This window comes from Procambarus clarkii, chromosome 38 (assembly GCF_040958095.1).
Source record: "Procambarus clarkii isolate CNS0578487 chromosome 38, FALCON_Pclarkii_2.0, whole genome shotgun sequence".
Classification (NCBI taxonomy): Eukaryota; Metazoa; Arthropoda; class Malacostraca; order Decapoda; family Cambaridae; genus Procambarus; species Procambarus clarkii.
This window is the reverse complement of record NC_091187.1, coordinates 30,991,479-31,009,119: the sequence shown is the minus strand read 5'-3', so window position 1 is coordinate 31,009,119 and position 17,641 is coordinate 30,991,479. Positions and strand designations below refer to the sequence as shown.

The 17,641-nt window shown below is 49.8% G+C and overlaps 1 protein-coding gene across 1 annotated transcript in view; it reads left to right on the top strand.

The window, feature by feature from the left end:
• LOC138372313 (uncharacterized) overlaps positions 1 to 1,173 on the top strand; it is a 9,309-nt gene extending 8,136 nt beyond the window's left edge. The window contains exon 6 of the mRNA XM_069337595.1: positions 1,118 to 1,173. Within this exon, the coding sequence (XP_069193696.1) occupies positions 1,118 to 1,173 (56 nt within the window). The remainder of the gene's footprint in view (positions 1 to 1,117) is intronic.
• The last annotated feature ends 16,468 nt before the right edge of the window (positions 1,174 to 17,641 follow it).

Genomic DNA, 17,641 nt, shown 5'->3' with positions numbered 1-17,641 from the left:
CCAGCCATATTGGCGTGTCTTTAAATGAGCGTGCGGATGCTGCCGCTAAGGAAGCTGTCCGCTCTTGTCCCATCTCTCGTAAAGGCATTCCGTATTCCGACTTTTACCCGATTATCCATTCCTCAGTCCTTACCCGTTGGCAGGCTTCTTGGTTGTCTGTTACTGGTAACAAGCTACGTACTCTTAAATGTTGTGTTTCCTCGTGGCCGTCCTCCTTCCACCGTAACCGGCGGTGGGAAACAGCTCTGGCGAGGTTGCGTATTGGCCATACTCGCTTCACCCATGGTCACTTGATGGAGCGCCGCCCTGCTCCTTATTGTCCTAGTTGCATTGTCCCTCTTACGGTCGTGCATGTCCTTCTGAATGTCCTGACTTCCAGGACGAGAGTGTGTCTTGCTTTCCGACCGCCCCTCGCGGTCACCTGTCCCTCGATAGAATTCTTGGTGACTCGGATACTTTTGATATCGTTCGCCTTATGCGTTTTTTGTTCTCGTATTGGCATCCTTGGTGATATTTAGCGCCCTCTGATTATTTTGCGTATTTGATGGTGCTACATAGCCTTCCCGGTTTGGTGCCTTCTTTTGATAATTACTTACTTACTTTGTCAGCGAGGATCACGTAGTCTCGTTAACGCATCTGCGGAATTGTGGGCTCAGTGGGATGCCTACAGTAAGAAGTACCTGTGTCGTTTCTATCCGGATAAATATGATGATGATTAACTGTGTGTGTGGTTCTTGCTTTGTGTTGCTTTATTTATTTCGTTTGATGAGCTATGTGATACGGTTTTTTTTTTCATGTGTTTCTTGCCTGGTTATTGTTGGGTTATAATGCTCTAGTGTTTTTTGCTTTTCTGACTGTGTTTCATTGTTACCTATGGTTATGATTCCATTTTGTTTATTGTATGACTTTTCTTGTGTTTTCCCTGTTTTACAGTTTGTCAGTGTGTTTCTTGCTTTGTACATGTGAATAATGCTATTATTGTTTTTTTTTTGTTTTGTTATATTTGTGTTTCCCAAATAAAAATAAAAAAAGTCTAAGATCACACGGATTGGGCTGAAGTCTACAGTAGAACTCTGCTGAACATTTGAATTCATTTAAATTAAATTCTAATCTAAAGCAAGGGATAACCATAAGGTCTGGGACCCCCGTTACAAGAGATCTGGTAAAATATAGTTCAGTGATTTATTGAACAATCAACCACAGAATGTGAATGTAGTGCTTTAAAATGCTAATCTAACCTACTTAAATTACACAGACTTATATCTCTTTAATAAACAGTGCTCGAGGTGTCTTTGAGGGGTAACGTAGATATCAATACCAGATCATTTGGGATGTGGGGGTGACATATCCGGGACTAGGCCACAATACCAGACCACTGTAGAGGTGACGCATCTGGGGACCAGGCAACTTTATCGAACCATTTGGGGGGGTGGACGTGGATTGGTTGAATGACCGGCGGAGGGTGTGGATGTGTGGTCATTACTCCTCCAGTGTTGACCCGGCGCTTGGTGAGACCAGTCCTGTCACGGGCCTTCTAGACATGCTAGCCGGCGGCATGGAGCTGCCCTTGCCTCCTGTCCGCCATACTGAAACTCTGCTTGGAGTTCTCTGGATAGGCGTCCTACCTGTCGGTGGAGGTGGTGATACTTGATTTGCATGTTGCTGTTGCAAACATGTGTGGCGTGAAGCTACTCTTCAGTGGCCGGGCACTTGTTAAGCGCGGATCCGCTGTGGTTTTTCTGGAGCTGGTGGCCTCGTATGATATGTGGGGGTTCCCCCGCTTGCCTGATGACGGTGTAACTGTCACAGTGTGGGACAGTAGTGGTTCCACTACCTATATGGTGGTGCATGGAGTACCGTTCGAGTTCCCGGAGGGCCTGTTACAGCGCTCTTTTGGCAAGTTTGGGGCTGTTGTGAATGTGCGGATGAAAGTTGTCTTGTCTGGCAGATGCCGAGGTGTTTCGAACGGTCCATGTATTATAACCATGCGCCTTCAGTCTCCGATTCCTTCCTCCATAATGCTTCTTGGCTTCAACAATCGCATCTTTTACGCTGAACAGTCTAGAACGTGTTTCCATTGTGGTATTGATGGGCACCAGGCGACAGGTTGCCATGCAGATGGTGCGGCTCCCGTGAACTTGTTCCCTGAAAAATACTTTCCCCAGCTGGAGGACGTGCAGGCCCTTTTGTGTGGTGATGTGGCCGATGTCGCCGTCGTCCGTGTGCTCCTGGGTTGTTAGTGAAGTTGTCCTGGCCATGGATCGTGTGGTCCCGTCTGTGACGTGCCAGCCCGCGCCTCCCCGTAGTCTATTTCCTCTGGCGGTTTCTGTGGAGGGTTTGGTTCTTTGGTGGATGGGGGAAGTGGTGCTGCCTTGTATTACAGATGACGTGCCTGTTCCTATTGTATCGTGTGTGGCGATGCATGGTGTGATGCCTCCCCATGTTGCTCCGGCAAATGTCTTGCATGGCTGTGCGGATCGTACCTGTGAGCTGTTACACTGTGGTTCTCATGGCTCGCCTGTGTAGGTCGTGGATGCTTTAGGTGATGATATGCGGCCAGTTTCGAAACGATCGCGTGTGGCTCACAATGCGTCCCCTTGCCATGCTCGTGCTTCATAGGCTGATTGGGCGATTTTGACAGTTCGCTGTCTGACTTGAGTTCTGATGCGGATGATGTGGGTGATGCTGTTGGGGTGCCTGTGATTCCTGTAGGCCCGTGTTGCGGTGGTGTCGGGTCCTGTAGTGGGCTCATTGCCTAGCTGTTCTTGTGTCCTTCTCTGGCTGCCTCTGCATCCCCGATAGCTGGTTCCCCGGGTTGGGGGGTTGTGGCCCCAGCTGTGGATGCTTCTTGAAATCCTCTTCAAGAAGGATTCTGTTTTGGCATCCCCCAAGCCACTAATCTCTGACCACGCCCTCAGGGAGGGCGTGGTCAGGGAGGTCAGCGCGTCAGTCCTTCATGCTCAGAAAGGGCCGGAGGGCACCCCGTCCCTGCAGAGTGCGTCTGAAACTCCGTGCGTCTGCCCCCTGTGCAGCCAGCCTCTGCTCAGTTGCCCTCTGCACAGCCATTCTCTGTCCCCTAGATCTTCGTCCTCTGTGCCTCGCGCTTCCATGGTTCTGCCTCTCCAGCCTGCGTCGTCTGTGTCTTCGGCCCGTGTCGTCGAATCAGGTCCGGACGCCTCCCTAGATCGTCATTCTGGAATTTATGAATTTATGCAGTGCCCAATCCGCCCAACAAAGGAGGAGTCACCTTTTTGGGATTCTTACTGTTCTTGGTATCCTGTGCAACAGTTTCCGGAGAAGTATAAATATCGGTAGAAACCGGTCAAGCGTGCTTGACCTCGTTCCCGGTCTTTACTGCTATCCTGTGTTGGAAGCTCCTGTGTTTGGTTTGGTTTTATTTATATTCTAGTTTCTTAGTACTTTACTGTATTATCGTTTGTGTATCATGTTGGTGTTTTATGATATTTTGGTTTTATACTCTTGCTCGGTCGGGGAGCCTGACATTTAAGTGAACAGTGCTCGGATTCGTAGTCCTGAAGTTCCGGGTTCGATCCCCGGTGGAGGCAGAAAAAACTGGGCAGAGTTTCTTTCCCCCTGATGAACCTGTTACCTAGCAGTAAATAGGTACCTGGGAGTTAGACAGCTGCTATGGTTTGCTTCCTGGAGGGAGTGGGGTTATAATAAAAAGGAGGCCGGACTCTTAAGCCCCGAAAATCACTTCAAGATAACCTCAAGATTACTGTATTTGTGCTTGTGACTTGACACTGGGATTTTTTTTGTATATATTGTGTATTTCCATTAATTAAAAAAATTGTGGGTAATGTATCTGTGGACTATTCAACAATATCGGACCACTTGGGGGGCGACGTATCTTGGGACCAAGCAACAATACAAGACCACTTGGGGGTGACATATCTGTGAACCAGGGAAACAATATTGACCACTTGGTATGGTGACGTTTTTGGGGACAAGAGCAACAATATCGGACCACTTGGGGGGTGACATATCTGTGGACCAGACAACAATATCGGACCACTTGGGTGGATGACGTATCTTGGGATCAGGCAACAATTCCAGACCACATGATGATGACGTAACTGCTGGCCAGGCAACAATACAAGACCACTTGATGGTGACGTATCTGGGGACAAGGCAACAATATCGGATCACTTGGGGGCGATGTACCTGGGGGACCAGGCAACATTACCAAATCACTTGGGGGGGGGGGGGTGTCGGGGTGCTCGCCTAGATCTTGGTGGAGGCGGACGTGTCGGCTGTGAGCTCCTGGTTTGCTGGCCAGTGGTAGTTTGTGTTTTGAGTGGGGGCCGTGTCGGCTGGAGGGATGACAGCCCCCCTTACCCCTGTGAAGCGGAGGGTTACCATTGGCCTGGAATTTACTGGACCAGCAGTCTTACCCCGGCCGTTGAAGTGGTCATGATTGATATGTTGCGGGTGAATGTGGCGTCTGTGTGCGCCATTCAACTTGTATCCGGGTATAGAGCTGTTGTGAAATTCAGCTCCACGGCTGTGTATCGTGACTTTGTGTGACCGCTATTATGGGAAGACGTTTACTTTCCCTGAGGGTAGTGGTTCGGTGGAAGTGTCGAACAGGTGCAGTGAGACTACCTATGCGGGAGTTCATGGTGCTCCCTTCGAGTTCCCTGAATCCCTGAGTGAAGTGACTCCAGTGTCACTTCACCCGATATGGGCAGGTCTTGAGTGTCCGTATGAATGCTGTCTTTTCTGGGCAGTGGAAGGGTATCTCGAATGGGACCCACACTGTGGCGATGCAATTAAAGGACTGCATCCCTTCGTCTCTCCTGCTTCTGGGCTTCATGGTACACATATTCTATGATGGTCAGCCCCGGACTTGTTTCCAGTGCGGACTATCGGGCCACCAGGCTGGGGGTTGTGGGCCAAGCGGGTTGGCTCTCTGAACTTCTTCAGGGAGGAAGACTTTGCCCCGTTGGCAGTCCCGGACCTGTCACCAGGTGCTGCTGTGATGAGTGATGCTTCCAGGTCTTCTAGGTGCCCCGTTTGCCGTTCTCAGATGTCAGCCTACATGTGGCTGGGGGTGTGAGTGTCGGGTTGGTAGTTAGTGCGTCCCCGGCTCCCCTGCCTCAGCTATGCCCGACTGCTCCCATCTCCAGTCAAGTCTCCAGTTGTGGTCTCCTGTGGTGTGTGGTCTAGTGCCCCCAGTCATCGAGGATGCGCCCCGGCCTTCACTGTCTCTAGAAGATGTGTCTTCGGCCCATGTTGACGTGCACGTGGTGATGTCTCACATGGTGTGTGGTCCTGTTCCCCGGGTTGTTGAGGCTGCGATGTAGAGTGATTGTGCACGACCGGAGCAGTCTGTCTCCGCCACGTGGTGAGACCTGGGCCGACGTCAGGAATGTTTCGGACTCTGGGAGTTCGGTCTTCTGTGGATGGTGCTGTGGGCGACGATGTTGGGGTGCCTTCGGCTTCTGTGGACTGCGCTGCAGTGGTGATGGGTCGTGTGGTGGGATTGTCACCTGATCCTGTGTCTTCTCCAGCTGCCTCTGCATCCCCGGTTGCTGGTTCCCCCAAGTAGGGCTGTTGTGGCGCCGGCCGGGGTTGCGGGCGAGGGAGGGAACTTGGTGATAGTTTATAAGGAAGATTCTGTTCTGGCAGCCCCTATGCCTCTGGCGTCCATGTCTGTGCCCTCCGTGCGTCTGCCCTCAGTGCTGCCAACTGCTGCGCGACGGCCAACTGCTGCGTGACTGCCCACTGCTCAGCCGCCCTTTGTTACCTCACCCCCTGTGGTGTCAGCACCTGCGTCATCGCCACTGTGATATTGTCCCATACGGCTCTGCCCTGTATAGGGCCGGCTTATGTGCTCCAGCCTCTAGTGGTTCCACCGCCTTTGAAGCTGAGCTCTGTGTGGCCTCTTTCCGTGACTTCCATCCCCCGTGGAGGGGGGCGGAAGTACTTCATGTATCGACCGCGGGGATCGCGTCGTCACGTTTCCTTGCCAGCGGAGGTGTGGGGCTCGGTGGGATGCCTACAGGAAGAAGTACCCTCGTCATCTATTTCCGGATAAATAAAATGATGATTAACTGTGTGTGTGTGGTTCTTGATTTGTGTTGCTTTATTTACCTGTTTTGATGTGCTGAGAGATACGGTTAATTTTTTTTCATGTGTTTCTTGCCTGGTTATGTGGGTTATAGTGCTCTGGTGCTCTCTCTTCAGACTGTTTAAATGTTACCTATGTTTATGTTTCCATTTTATGTATTGTATGACTTTTGTTTGTGTGTTTGTTTTACTGCTCTTGAGTTTTGTTCATGTGTTTCTTGCCTTGTAAATGTGAATGATGTTGAGGCTTCCCCTCTTATATTATAATAATATTTGAACTGACAATTCATCTTCAATATAGTTCACACTACTAGAGGAACTTTACAACGGTAAACTTATTATTTCTCCTTGGTATGGGAACCTTTTATAAGCATTTTAGTACAAATAAAAGTTTTTACATTAGGGCTCCCTCACTGTCTGGCTCGTTGTCGCCGTGAGGGGGCTTGGTGGGCAGCTGCCGGAGTGTGATGCTCCATGGGTCAGTCCTCAGTCCTTTGCAGCCTTATACTCCTGCTGCTGCCTTTGCCAGTTTTGCCAGACCCTTTTCCTCGTGTTTCATTTTTCTCCCCCCCCCCCCCCTCTTCTATCAAATTGTCATTTCCTTACGACCTTTTGCCTGTTTTGATTATTCTTTTGACCTTTTTTTGTTTTGACGCCCGGGTGTTTGAGGAGGCATAATCTTGCACCTGTAGAACTGTAGTACCCAACGTCTCGAGCGAGGGGACCCTTTTATTGTCAATCCTCCTTTCATCACTGAACCCACTGCTGACGGACTCATGGTTCCAACCCGTTCTCGCACTTTCTTAGTTAATATTGACTTATTAAATACGTACATATGTGAGATACTAATTTATTGTGAATATTTTAGTTTACCTTGAAAAGCTTCATAGAAAACACTGACCTTACTTTCTTAGTATGTTAAGATAAGCATCTTAATGCTTCGTAATTACAATTATTACTTAACCTATACCTATAATAGGTGATGCTTGGGCGGTGGAAGGGTATCCCAAATGAGACCCACACCGTGGCGATGCAATAGAAGGACTCCATCCCTTCGTCTCTCCTGCTTCTGGGCTTCATGGTACATGTGGGAACCGACCTGTGAGATTTATATTTAATTTATATGTATTTATATATAATTTATATTTACGTTAATTTATATTTTTCGATAGCAATTGGTATGATGCTAAGTGGACTGTATTTCTGCAGTAATCTCACAAATTGATCCATACACTTTAGGTGGGGTTTATATTGAATTTATATATATGCAGCAAATCAAACTACAGTATTAACTACATATATTAGTATACATTGAGGAGGTTCCTTATCTTATTATACAGCAGGCTTTAGTCCACCAGGTATAACTAGGATGTAGATACCAAATTATCCTCATTTGAGGCTGCTTCCATCACCCAGTAACTGAGATACCAAGCTTGCTTCCTCTTCTTGACCTGTCCCCCTCCCCGCTCAGCTCGTTGTTTCCGTGTGGGGGCTTAGTGGACGGCTGCTGGAGTGTGATGCTCCTTGGGACAGTCCTCTGTCCTTTTCTAGCCTTGTGCTCCTGCTGCCGTCCTCTCCAATTCTGCTGGGCACCTTTTCCTTTTCCTTCTGTTTCGTTTTTCTCCCCCCCTCTTCTCCTATCTGCTTGCCGTTTCCTGCCGACCTTTTGCTTGTTCTGGTTCTTCCCTTGGACTTCTTCTATTTTGACGCCCGGGTGCTTGAGGAGGCATACTCTTGCACCCGTAGAACTGTAGTACCCGACGTCGAGCGCAAGGGGAACCTTTTATTGTCAATCCCCCTTTCGTCACTGAACCCTATCTCGACGGACTGTCGGTTTCTTAAGGTGGCGTTTGTGGGGCGTATACTCACGACGCACCCCTGGGAGGCCCCGGCAAGTTCGGCGATAGCTTCTTGTTGGGTGTCCTGCCTCTAATTGTGGCTCCATGGTGGGTGTGGGGGCACATTCGTGAATGAATTTTTCTTTTCGTAATGTTGATGGCCCCTGTTTCGGCTGTTCTGGTTTACCTTCTCAGGCTCGTGGGGTGGGCGACCAAGCCCCCGAGTCAGTCCATGTTGGAAGACCGGGCTCTGTAGCCTCCGCTGCATTGGGCCCTGACCTTGCTCCTCCTTTGGCCTCTCTGACTCCTTCCCCTGGCTCCCCTCCCTCCTCTGTGGTTGGGTCGAGCCCCAAGCCCCCAGTGGTGACTACCTCGTCCCCTGGCGCGGCTCCTTCTCTAGTTGTAACTACTGCGCCTTTTAACCCCATCTCTCTCTGGGGGTTCTCACCGCCGTCCTCGTTACGGCCGCCCTCGCTCGATTCCTTCCAGTTCTGCTACCTATCAAGCCTTGTTTGGTCCCGCTTCGTGGGCCAGTTATTTTGATCTCCTCCCTCTTGATTCTGCGCCTCCTGACGATTTCTCCCTCCATCGACATCTCGTTGATTCCGTGGATGCCTCCATTACTTTCAACCCCACTCGTCTCGGTACACGTGTCGTTGCTGCTCCTTCTCAGGATGCTGCTTCCCGCTTGGCTGCCTTATCCTGCCTTGGCGAGACTCCTGTTCGGGTCTCGAAGAACGCTCAGTTGAATGCCAGTGTTGGCACTATTCTGCTCCCGCCCCATGTTGCGACCGGTGTTCGGGACCTGCGCGACTGCCACGACGATATTCGACATATCCTTGCTGCCCAGGGCCATTCTATTCTCCAGGTGGACACGTTTACTCGTCCCCCTCGTGGTAGTCGCCGTCAACCCCTCTGGGTTGTGAAGATTACCTTTGATGGTAGGACCCTTCCCCCCTCTGTTATTCTTGCTGGTGCCAGGTGCTCTGTCCAGGAGTACATTCCTTCTCCTCGGCTCTGCAACAAGTGCTGGAGGTTTGGGCATAGTGCCCTCCACTGCTCCGGGACTGTCTCTCTCTGTCCTTTGTGTGGTGGCGAAGGTCACTCCAAGTCGGAGTACACTTCTCCCCAGGCTCGTTGCCTCAACTGCAGTGAGGCCCATCCTACCTTCTCCCGTGCATGTGTCCATTACAAGCTTGAGGCAGCCGTCCTCAACCTGAAGCACCGGGAGCGTTTATCTTTTCCTGAGGCGAGACGCCAGGTTCGCCGGCTCCCGCCTTATGCTAATATCTCTTATGCTCGCGTGTTGCGCTCTTCCTCTCCTCGTCCTTCCCGCCTTCCTCAAACTCACAACCGTTTCCGGGCCTTGGACCCTGATACACCCACTGCCCCCTCCTCTGTTCCCTTGGGTTCTCTCCCGAAGGATCCACCCCCTGGTCCTCTGTCTGGGGTTCCCCTTCTTTCTACCCGGTCTGTCGTGTCTCCTGTGTCTTCTTCCTCGTCTCCCTCTGTTCTTCCTTCCCATCCTTCCCCTCCGTCTATTGACTCTCCCTGTCGCCTGTCGGTGCGGGCTGATGTCCATCGCTCTCCAAACGGCCGTCATGTGTGCGTTCAGCTTCTCCTGTTGAGACGCTAGAATCCGTTGCCCAGTACGTGATTGCTGGGACACCTGTCTCTTTAAGCCAGAAGCGTAAACCTGGCTCCTCTCCTTCCTCCTCCCCGGTGGGTAAGAAGGTTTCGCTTTCTTCCTCGGGCCCTACTTCTGCCTCTCTCGCTCCTTCCCCTCCCATTTCGGTGGTTGCGCCCCCTGTTCCTGCTATGGAGGTTTCTTTAGCCCCTGCTTTCTTCTCGGTTGCTGCCCTTGCTGAGATCCGCTCCCCTCTTTCTACCCCTCCTCTTCCTGATGCTGTCCTTGACTGCTTCTCTCCGTTGTCTCCTCTTCCTCCTCCTCCGGACCCCGCCCGCCCACTTCTGATCTATTCTCCCGTTTCCTTCCCTCCGTCTTTGCTCAGTTTACCCATGCCCCCTAACCCTGACTTTGCTGACCTTGATCCCGACCCTGATATTCTTTAACGTGCTCTGTTGCTCTTTCGCCTTTGCTTCCTCCTTGTTCTCTGTTTTTGTCCTTTCTCTTCTCGTCGTTGTCCATTCTTCAATGGAACGTTCGAGGTTATTACGCCAATTTCCTCGAACTTCAACTTCTGATTTAGCGGTTTTCGCCCCTTTGTGTCTGTCTCCAGGAGCCGATGCTTAATGCTCGTCCTGGTCGTTTTCGTGGCTATTCCTTCCTTTCCCCCCCCCGCCCCAGCCGTTGCTGGGGCTTCTAATTCTTCTGCTCTTTTGATTCGTGCTGATGTTCCCTTTGTTCCTTTACTTTTTCCTTCGCTTCTCCATTGTTCTGCTGCTCGTATCTTTGTGGGGAAATGGTACACAGTTTGTTCCATTTATCTCCCCGCAAGTGTCCCGCTTTCTCTTACTGATTTGAAACACCTCCTAGACTCTTGCCACAGCCTGTGCTCCTGCTGGGTGACTTCAATTGTCGACATTCTCTTTGGGGTGACGTTCTGATAAATACCCAGGTCGCCTTCTTGAGCCGTTTCTGCTCTCTTCTCCCCTGTCTCTTCTGAATTCTGGTGAGCCCACTCATTTGGATTCTCGGACTCGCACCCTTTCTTGTCTTGATCTTTCTCTCTGCTCTTCTTCTCTTTACTTTGATTTCACGTGGCAGGTTCTTGATGACCTCCATGGAAGTGATCATTTCCCCATCCTTGTTTCCTTTTTCTCTTTTCGCCCTTCCCTCTCTTTCCCTAGGTGGCAGTTTGCTAAGGCGGACTGGACCTTATTTACCCTCAGTGCTACTCTCTCTGACCTCTCCCTTCTGCCTCTCTCGCGCTCTCCCCCTTTTTCATGACACTGTCTTCAACGCTGCCCTCTGCTCTATCCCTCGCTCTTCCTCTAGGGGTCCACGGAAGTGCGTTCCCTGGTGGAATGCGGACTGTGCTGGGGCTGTCCGCTGTAAGCGTGCAGCCTGGAAAAGGCACCGCCGTAGGCAGACGACCGATTCTTTTCTTTTATTTCGGAAAGCAAGTGCGGTGGCCCGTAGGGCCATCCGTACGGCTAAACGTGAATATTGGGCATCTTATGTTTCAACAATTACGTCCGAAACTCCTCTGGCCCAGATCTGGAAGCGTATCCGCAAGATAGCGGGTAAATTCGTTCCCGATATTTCACCGGTCCTTCACCTCCATGATACTCTTGTGGCAGACCTGTTGCAGGTCGCTTCCGTACTAGGTTCCCATTTTTCTTCTGTTAGCTCTGGTCTTCATCTTCCCCAATCTTTTCTTCTTCGTAAACCTGTCCTTGAGTCTCGTCCTTTAGATTTCTTCACTCGTCTTCAACTTCCCTATAATGATCCCTTCTCTCTCTCTGAACTTCGTTCTGCCCTGGCCCTCTGCGGTTCTACGGCGGCGGGCTCCGATGGTATTCATTTTGAGATGCTTCTCCATCTCCCTCCGTGCACGTCTCAGTATTTACTGAGTCTGTATAATCGGATCTGGGAGTCGTCGTCAGTCCCTGAGGACTGGCTCGAAGCCGTTGGCATTCCTGTTCGCAAACCGGGGTCTCTGGGTACTTCCCCAAAGGACTTTCGCCCTATTGCCCTCACAAGTTGTGTCTGCAAACTCTTTGAACGTATGGTTAACGTTCGTCTGATGTGGTTCCTGGAACACCATCACCTCCTCTCCCCTTCACAATTTGGTTTCCGCAAGTGCCGCAGCACGACAGATGTCCTGGTGAACTTGGAGGTCTATATTCGTACTGCTTTTGCTGCGAAGACCTCCGTTGTTGCCGACTTTTTTGACCTGGAAAAGGCTTACGACACCACGTGGCGATATCATATTCTATCTCAACTTCATTCTTTTGGCCTTCGTGGTCATCTCCCTCTCTTTCTCCGCAGCTTCCTCTCCCATCGTTCCTTTCGGGTGCGCCTTGGTACCGCGCTCTCTGCCTCTTTTCAGCAATACGAAGGTGTGCCCCAGGGTAGTGTTCTGAGCACTACTCTTTTTTCTGGTTGCCCTCAATGGTCTTCTTTCCTCTCTTCCTTCTGGTATCTTCTCCGCTCTCTATGTCGATGATATTTCCCTTTGCTGTCAGGATGATGATTTGCCTCTCCTTCAGCGCAGGCTTCAACTTGCAATTGATGCCGTGTCGTCTTGGGCCACCGATCATGGCTTCAAGTTCTCTACTTCTAAGACTTGTGCCATGACTTTTACGCAGAAACGGGTTGTTCTTCGTCCCTCTTTGTCACTTTATGGTCATCCCCTTGAATACAAAGATTCTGCAAAGCTTTTGGGGTTATTCCTTGACACTCGTTTGTCTTGGTCTCCCCATATCATCTCTCCGTGTTGAGTGCTCTAAGGCCCTTACCCTCCTTCGGGTCTTGTCCCATACTTCTTGGGGAGCAGATAGGCGCACTCTCCTTGCTTTACATTCCTCTCTTGTCCTGTCTAAGCTCGATTATGGTTGCCCTGCTTACTCGTCTGCTTCTCCTCCTACTCCTCGCCGTCTTGATGCTTTGCACCATACTGGGTTGCGCCTTAGTTCTGGTGCCTTTCGTTCGACTCCCGTCCTTAGCTTGTATGTTGACACTGGCTTCCTGTCTCTCCAGGACCGCCGTGATCGCTACTGTCTTCGCTATCTTGCGCGGTCCTTACAACATCCTTCCTCTCGCCTCTGTCGTGCTTTAACTTTTACCCCTCCTGCGGTTCCTGTTCCTCTTCACCACCTCCCTCTTTCTGTCCGGTTATCTCGCCTACAGGATTCTCTTTCCGTTCGTATTTCTAATGTTTCTCCTCGTGTTGTTCCTTCTTTGCCCCCGTGGAGAGTCCCTCTTCCGCGGTTTTGTACTTCTTTGACCCGTATCACTAAAGCTTTTACCCCTCCTACGGTTCTAAAACGCCTTTTCCTTGAGCACTTTTCTTCTCACTCCCGCTCCGTTTCTGTCTTCACCGATGGGTCTAAGTCGGCGGAGGGTGTTGGCTACTCTGTTGTTTTTCCTGATCGCACTTATATGGGTCGCTTACCTCCGGAGACTAGCATCTTTACAGCGGAACTCTATGCTATTCTCTATGCTCTTCGTCTCCTGCTTTCTCGTTGTCAGTCCTCCTTTGTAGTTGTTGTTGACTCTCATAGTGCCCTCATGGCTCTCGGGTCCTTTAATCCGGTTCATCCAGTTGTTGTCGAGATCCAGCATTGGCTGTTTCTTGTTCACAGTAAGTTTAAGTCGGTTGAGTTTTGTTGGGTTCCCAGCCATATTGGTGTGTCTTTAAATGAGCGTGCGGATGCTGCCGCCAAGGAAGCTGTCCGCTCTTGTCCCATCTCTCGTAAAGGCATTCCGTATTCCGACTTTTACCCGGTTATCCATTCCTCAGTCCTTACCCGTTGGCAGGCTTCTTGGTTGTCTCTTACTGGTAACAAGCTACGTACTCTTAAATGTTGTGTTACCTCGTGGCCGTCCTCCTTCCACCGTAACCGGCGGTGGGAAACAGCTCTGGCGAGATTGCGTATTGGCCATACTCGCTTAACCCATTGTCACTTGATGGAGCGCCGCCCTGCTCCTTATTGTCCTAGTTGCAGTGTCCCTCTTACGGTCGTGCATGTCCTTCTTGAATGTCCTGACTTCCAGGACGAGCGTGTGTCTTGCTTTCCGACCGCTCCTCCAGTCACCTGTCCCTCAATAGAATTCTTGGTGACTCGGATACTTTTGATATCGTTCGCATTATTGCGATTTTGTTCTCGTATTGGCATCCTTGGTGATATTTAGCGCCCTCTGATTATTTTGCGCATTTGATGGTGCTACATAGCCTTCCCGGTTTGGTGCCTTCTTTTGATAATTACTTACTTCTTGACCTGTCAAAGGGCGCTAGCTGTAAAGCCAGAATTCTAATATATGACAGCTATATGAGAGAAAACACTGTATAATGAATCATAAAGACCAAAGCTTAATTACCTTTTTTGAGTTGATCATTTATGCTTTCACCGGTTCGCCCAATATCTACCTAACATTAATGGCCAAAAATGATTAGATAAACGGGTTTCGGAAAAACACTTCCCTTGTGATTGATGACAGCGTGTTGATGATGAAAGACCTTTGGTTTCCATAACACTTCTCCAAGAGAATTTATAGGAGCTGTTTACTCCACGACTCTGGTCTAACAACAATGGCTGACCTCTCCTTCCTCACTGACACTACTGGCCTACTTTGTCCAGATATCAGTAACTAATAGAAGGGTCACATTTACTTTTTGATTCTGATAATTAAGTTACTTTAAATAAGATGGTTTTATGATGGTAAAAGTCCAAAACTAATGTATTTAAGAATAATTCCCACCATAATAGGTGGTGAATTTATAATAGTATGTGGCAATGATATCCCGTTTTCTATAGACGGAAAATTCCACCACAAGCTACATTTTCTATGGGTTAACTTGTGTATAGAACGCAGCAATACTATCTGCAATTGCATTGATATTTATAAATGGTGTCGGATTTTCCGATAGTACACATATTAATAGGTTAAGTAATAATTGTAATTACGGAGCAATAAGATGCTTATCTTAACATACTAAGAAGGTTAGGTAAGGTCAGTGTTTTCTATGAAGCTTTTCAAGGTAAACTAAAATATTCACAATAAATTAGCATGTCACATATGCACTTATTTAATAAGTCAATATTGACTTAAAGAAAGTGCAAGAAAAGGTTGCACGGTTCTTAAGGTGGCGTTTGTGGGGCGTATTCTCCCGACGCACCCTTGGGGGGGGTGCGTCGATCAATGATAGCTTCTCGTTGGGTGTCCTGCCTCTAATTGTTGCTCCATGGTGGGTGTGGGGGCACATTCGTGAATGAAAGTTTTCCTTCGTTTTCATGGCTGATAATGTTTCCCTTGTACTTTCTCAGGCTCGTGGGGTGAGCGACCAAGCCCCCGAGTCGGAGTGTGTTGGAAGACCAGGCCCTGTAGCCCCTGCTGCATTGGGCTTCGACGACCTGACTACTCCCCTCCCTCCTCTTCGGTAGGGTCGATTCCCCAGCCCTCAGTGGTGACCACCTCGTCCCCTGGCACGGCCTCGTCTCTCAGTGTGACTACTGGGCCTTTTACCCCCATGAACTCCGGGGGTTCTCAACGCCGTTCCCGCCACTTCCACACTCGCACGATCCCTTCCCGTAATAGTACTTACAACGCCTTGTTTGGTCCCGCTACGTGGGGTAAATACTTTGATCTCCACCATCTGGATTCTACTCCTCCTGACGATTTCTCCCTCCATAAACACCTTGTTTATTCAGTAGATGCCTATGTTACTTTTAACTCCACCAGTTATGGTACCCGTGTTTGTCGCTGCTCCTTCTCGGGATGCAGCTACTCGCTTAACCGCTTTGTCCTGCATTGGAGAGACCCCTGTTCGGGTCTCCAAGAACGCTCGGTTAAATGCCAGTGTTGGCACTGTTCTCCTCCCACACCGTGTTGCAACTGGTGTTCGGGACCTCAAAGATTGCCATGTGGATATTAAACATATCCTCGAAGCCCAAGGTCATTTTGTCCTCCAGGTGGACACGTTTACTCAACTCCCTCGTGGTCGTCGCCGTCAGCCCCTTCGAGTTGTAAAAATCACCTTTGATAGTAGGGTCCTTCCACCCTCTATTATTCTTGCTGGTGCCAGGTGCTCCGTTCAGGAGTACATTCCCTCTCCTAGACTATGCAATAAGTGTTGGAAGTTCGGGCACGGTGTCCTCAAATGCATCAGTAATGTGTATCTGTGCCCCTTGTGTGGGGACGATAGTCATTCTAAGACCGAGTGCACTTCTCCCCAGGCTCGCTGCCTCAATTGCGGTGAAGCCCACCCTACTTTCTCACGCTCGTGTATGCACTACAAACTCGAGGAAGCCGTCCTCAACTTGAAGCACCGTTATCGTCTGTCCTTTCCTGAAGTGAGACGCCAAGTTCCTCGTCTCACCCGTCTCACCCCTTTCGCGGGCGTCTCCTACGGTCGCGTGTTGCATTCTACCTCTCTTCATCCTTCCCACATTCCTCAGTCTCACAACCGTTTCCAGACCTTAAACCCAAACACCCCCACCACCTCCTCCCCTATTCCTTTGCCTCCTGTCCCAGATGGTCTCCCTCCCAGTTCTCCATCTGGGGTTTCCCCCCTTCCTACCCAGTCCGCCATATCTTCTTTGTCTTCTTCCCCGTCTCCCCCCACTCTTTCTTCCCGACCCTCCCCCCAGTCTCTTGACCCTCCACGCCACCTGTCTGTCCAGGCTGATATCCATCATCCTCCCAGCAATCTTCGTGTTGTTCGCTCTCGTTCCTCTTCTCCTGCTGAGACCATTGAGTCTGTCGCCCGGTACGTTGTTACTGGAAAGCCTGTCTCTTCGAGTCAGAAACGTAAGCCTGGCTCCTCTCCTTCTTCCTCTCCGGCGGGTAAGAAGGTTTCGCTTTCTTCCTCACCCCCCTCCCTCTGACTCTGTCACTACATCCCCTCCCATTTCAGTAGTCGAACCCCCTGTCTCTGATATGGAGGATTCTTCCGCCCCCGATTCCCTCTCTGTTGCTGCCCTTCCTGAGGTGCACTCCCTGATTTCTGCCCCCCCTCCTCCAACTGTCCTTGCCTGCCCCCTCTCAGTTGTCTCCTCCTCCGGACCCCGTCAGTCCGCCTCTGGTCTGTTCTCTCGCTCCCTTCCCTCTCTCCTTACTAAGTTTACCCATGCCTCCTAACCTTGATTTTGCCGACCCTACTCCTGATCCAGACCCTGATCCTGAGATTCTTTAATAAACTATGTTCCTCTTTACCTTTATTTCTTTCTTGTTCTCTGTTACTGTCCTTTCTCTTTGATAATGTCTATTCTTCAGTGAAATATTCGTGGATTTTATGCCAACTTCCATGAACTCCAACTTCTAATTACACAGTTTACACCACTTTGTGTTTGTCTCCAAGGAACCAATGCTTTGTGCTCGTCCTGGTCACTTTCGTGGTTATTTCTTTCTTTCCCCCCCCCCCAGCTCTTGCTGGGGCCCATAACTCTACTGCTCTTTTAATTCGTTCTTATATTCCCTTTTTCCCCCTACTTCTTCCGTCCCCTATCCATTGTTCTGCTGCCCGTGTTTTTGTGGGTAAATGGTATAGTCTGTTCCATTTATCTCTCTCCAAATGTCCCTCTTTCCCTTCCTGATCTTAATTAAGCACCTCCTGGACTCCTTGCCAGAGCCGGTGCTCCTTTTGGGTGATTTCAACTGTCGACATTCCCTCTGGGGTGATGTTCTGACAAACTCCCGAGGCCGTCTTCTCGAACCGTTCGTCCTCGCTTCTTCTCTATCTCTTCTGAGTTCTGGTGAGCCCACTCATGTGGACTCTCAAACTCGCACCCTTTCTTGTCTTGATCTTTCTCTCTGCTCATCGTCCCTTTACTTAGATTTAACGTGGCAGGTTCTTGATGACCTCCATAACAGTGATCATTTCCCCATTCTCGTTTCCTTTTTCTCTTTCCACCCTGCCCTTTCCTTCCAATTACTTTGGTTTCATAAAAGTTGTTCTAGTGCAATGAAAATTTATTGACGTGCTACATTTAAAGAGGGTTGCAAGTGGTCCAAGTTGCATCGCAGCCTAAATAGAGAGGGAGAAAAAACAAAACATTTTTTAACCATTTTTTAACATGTTTTA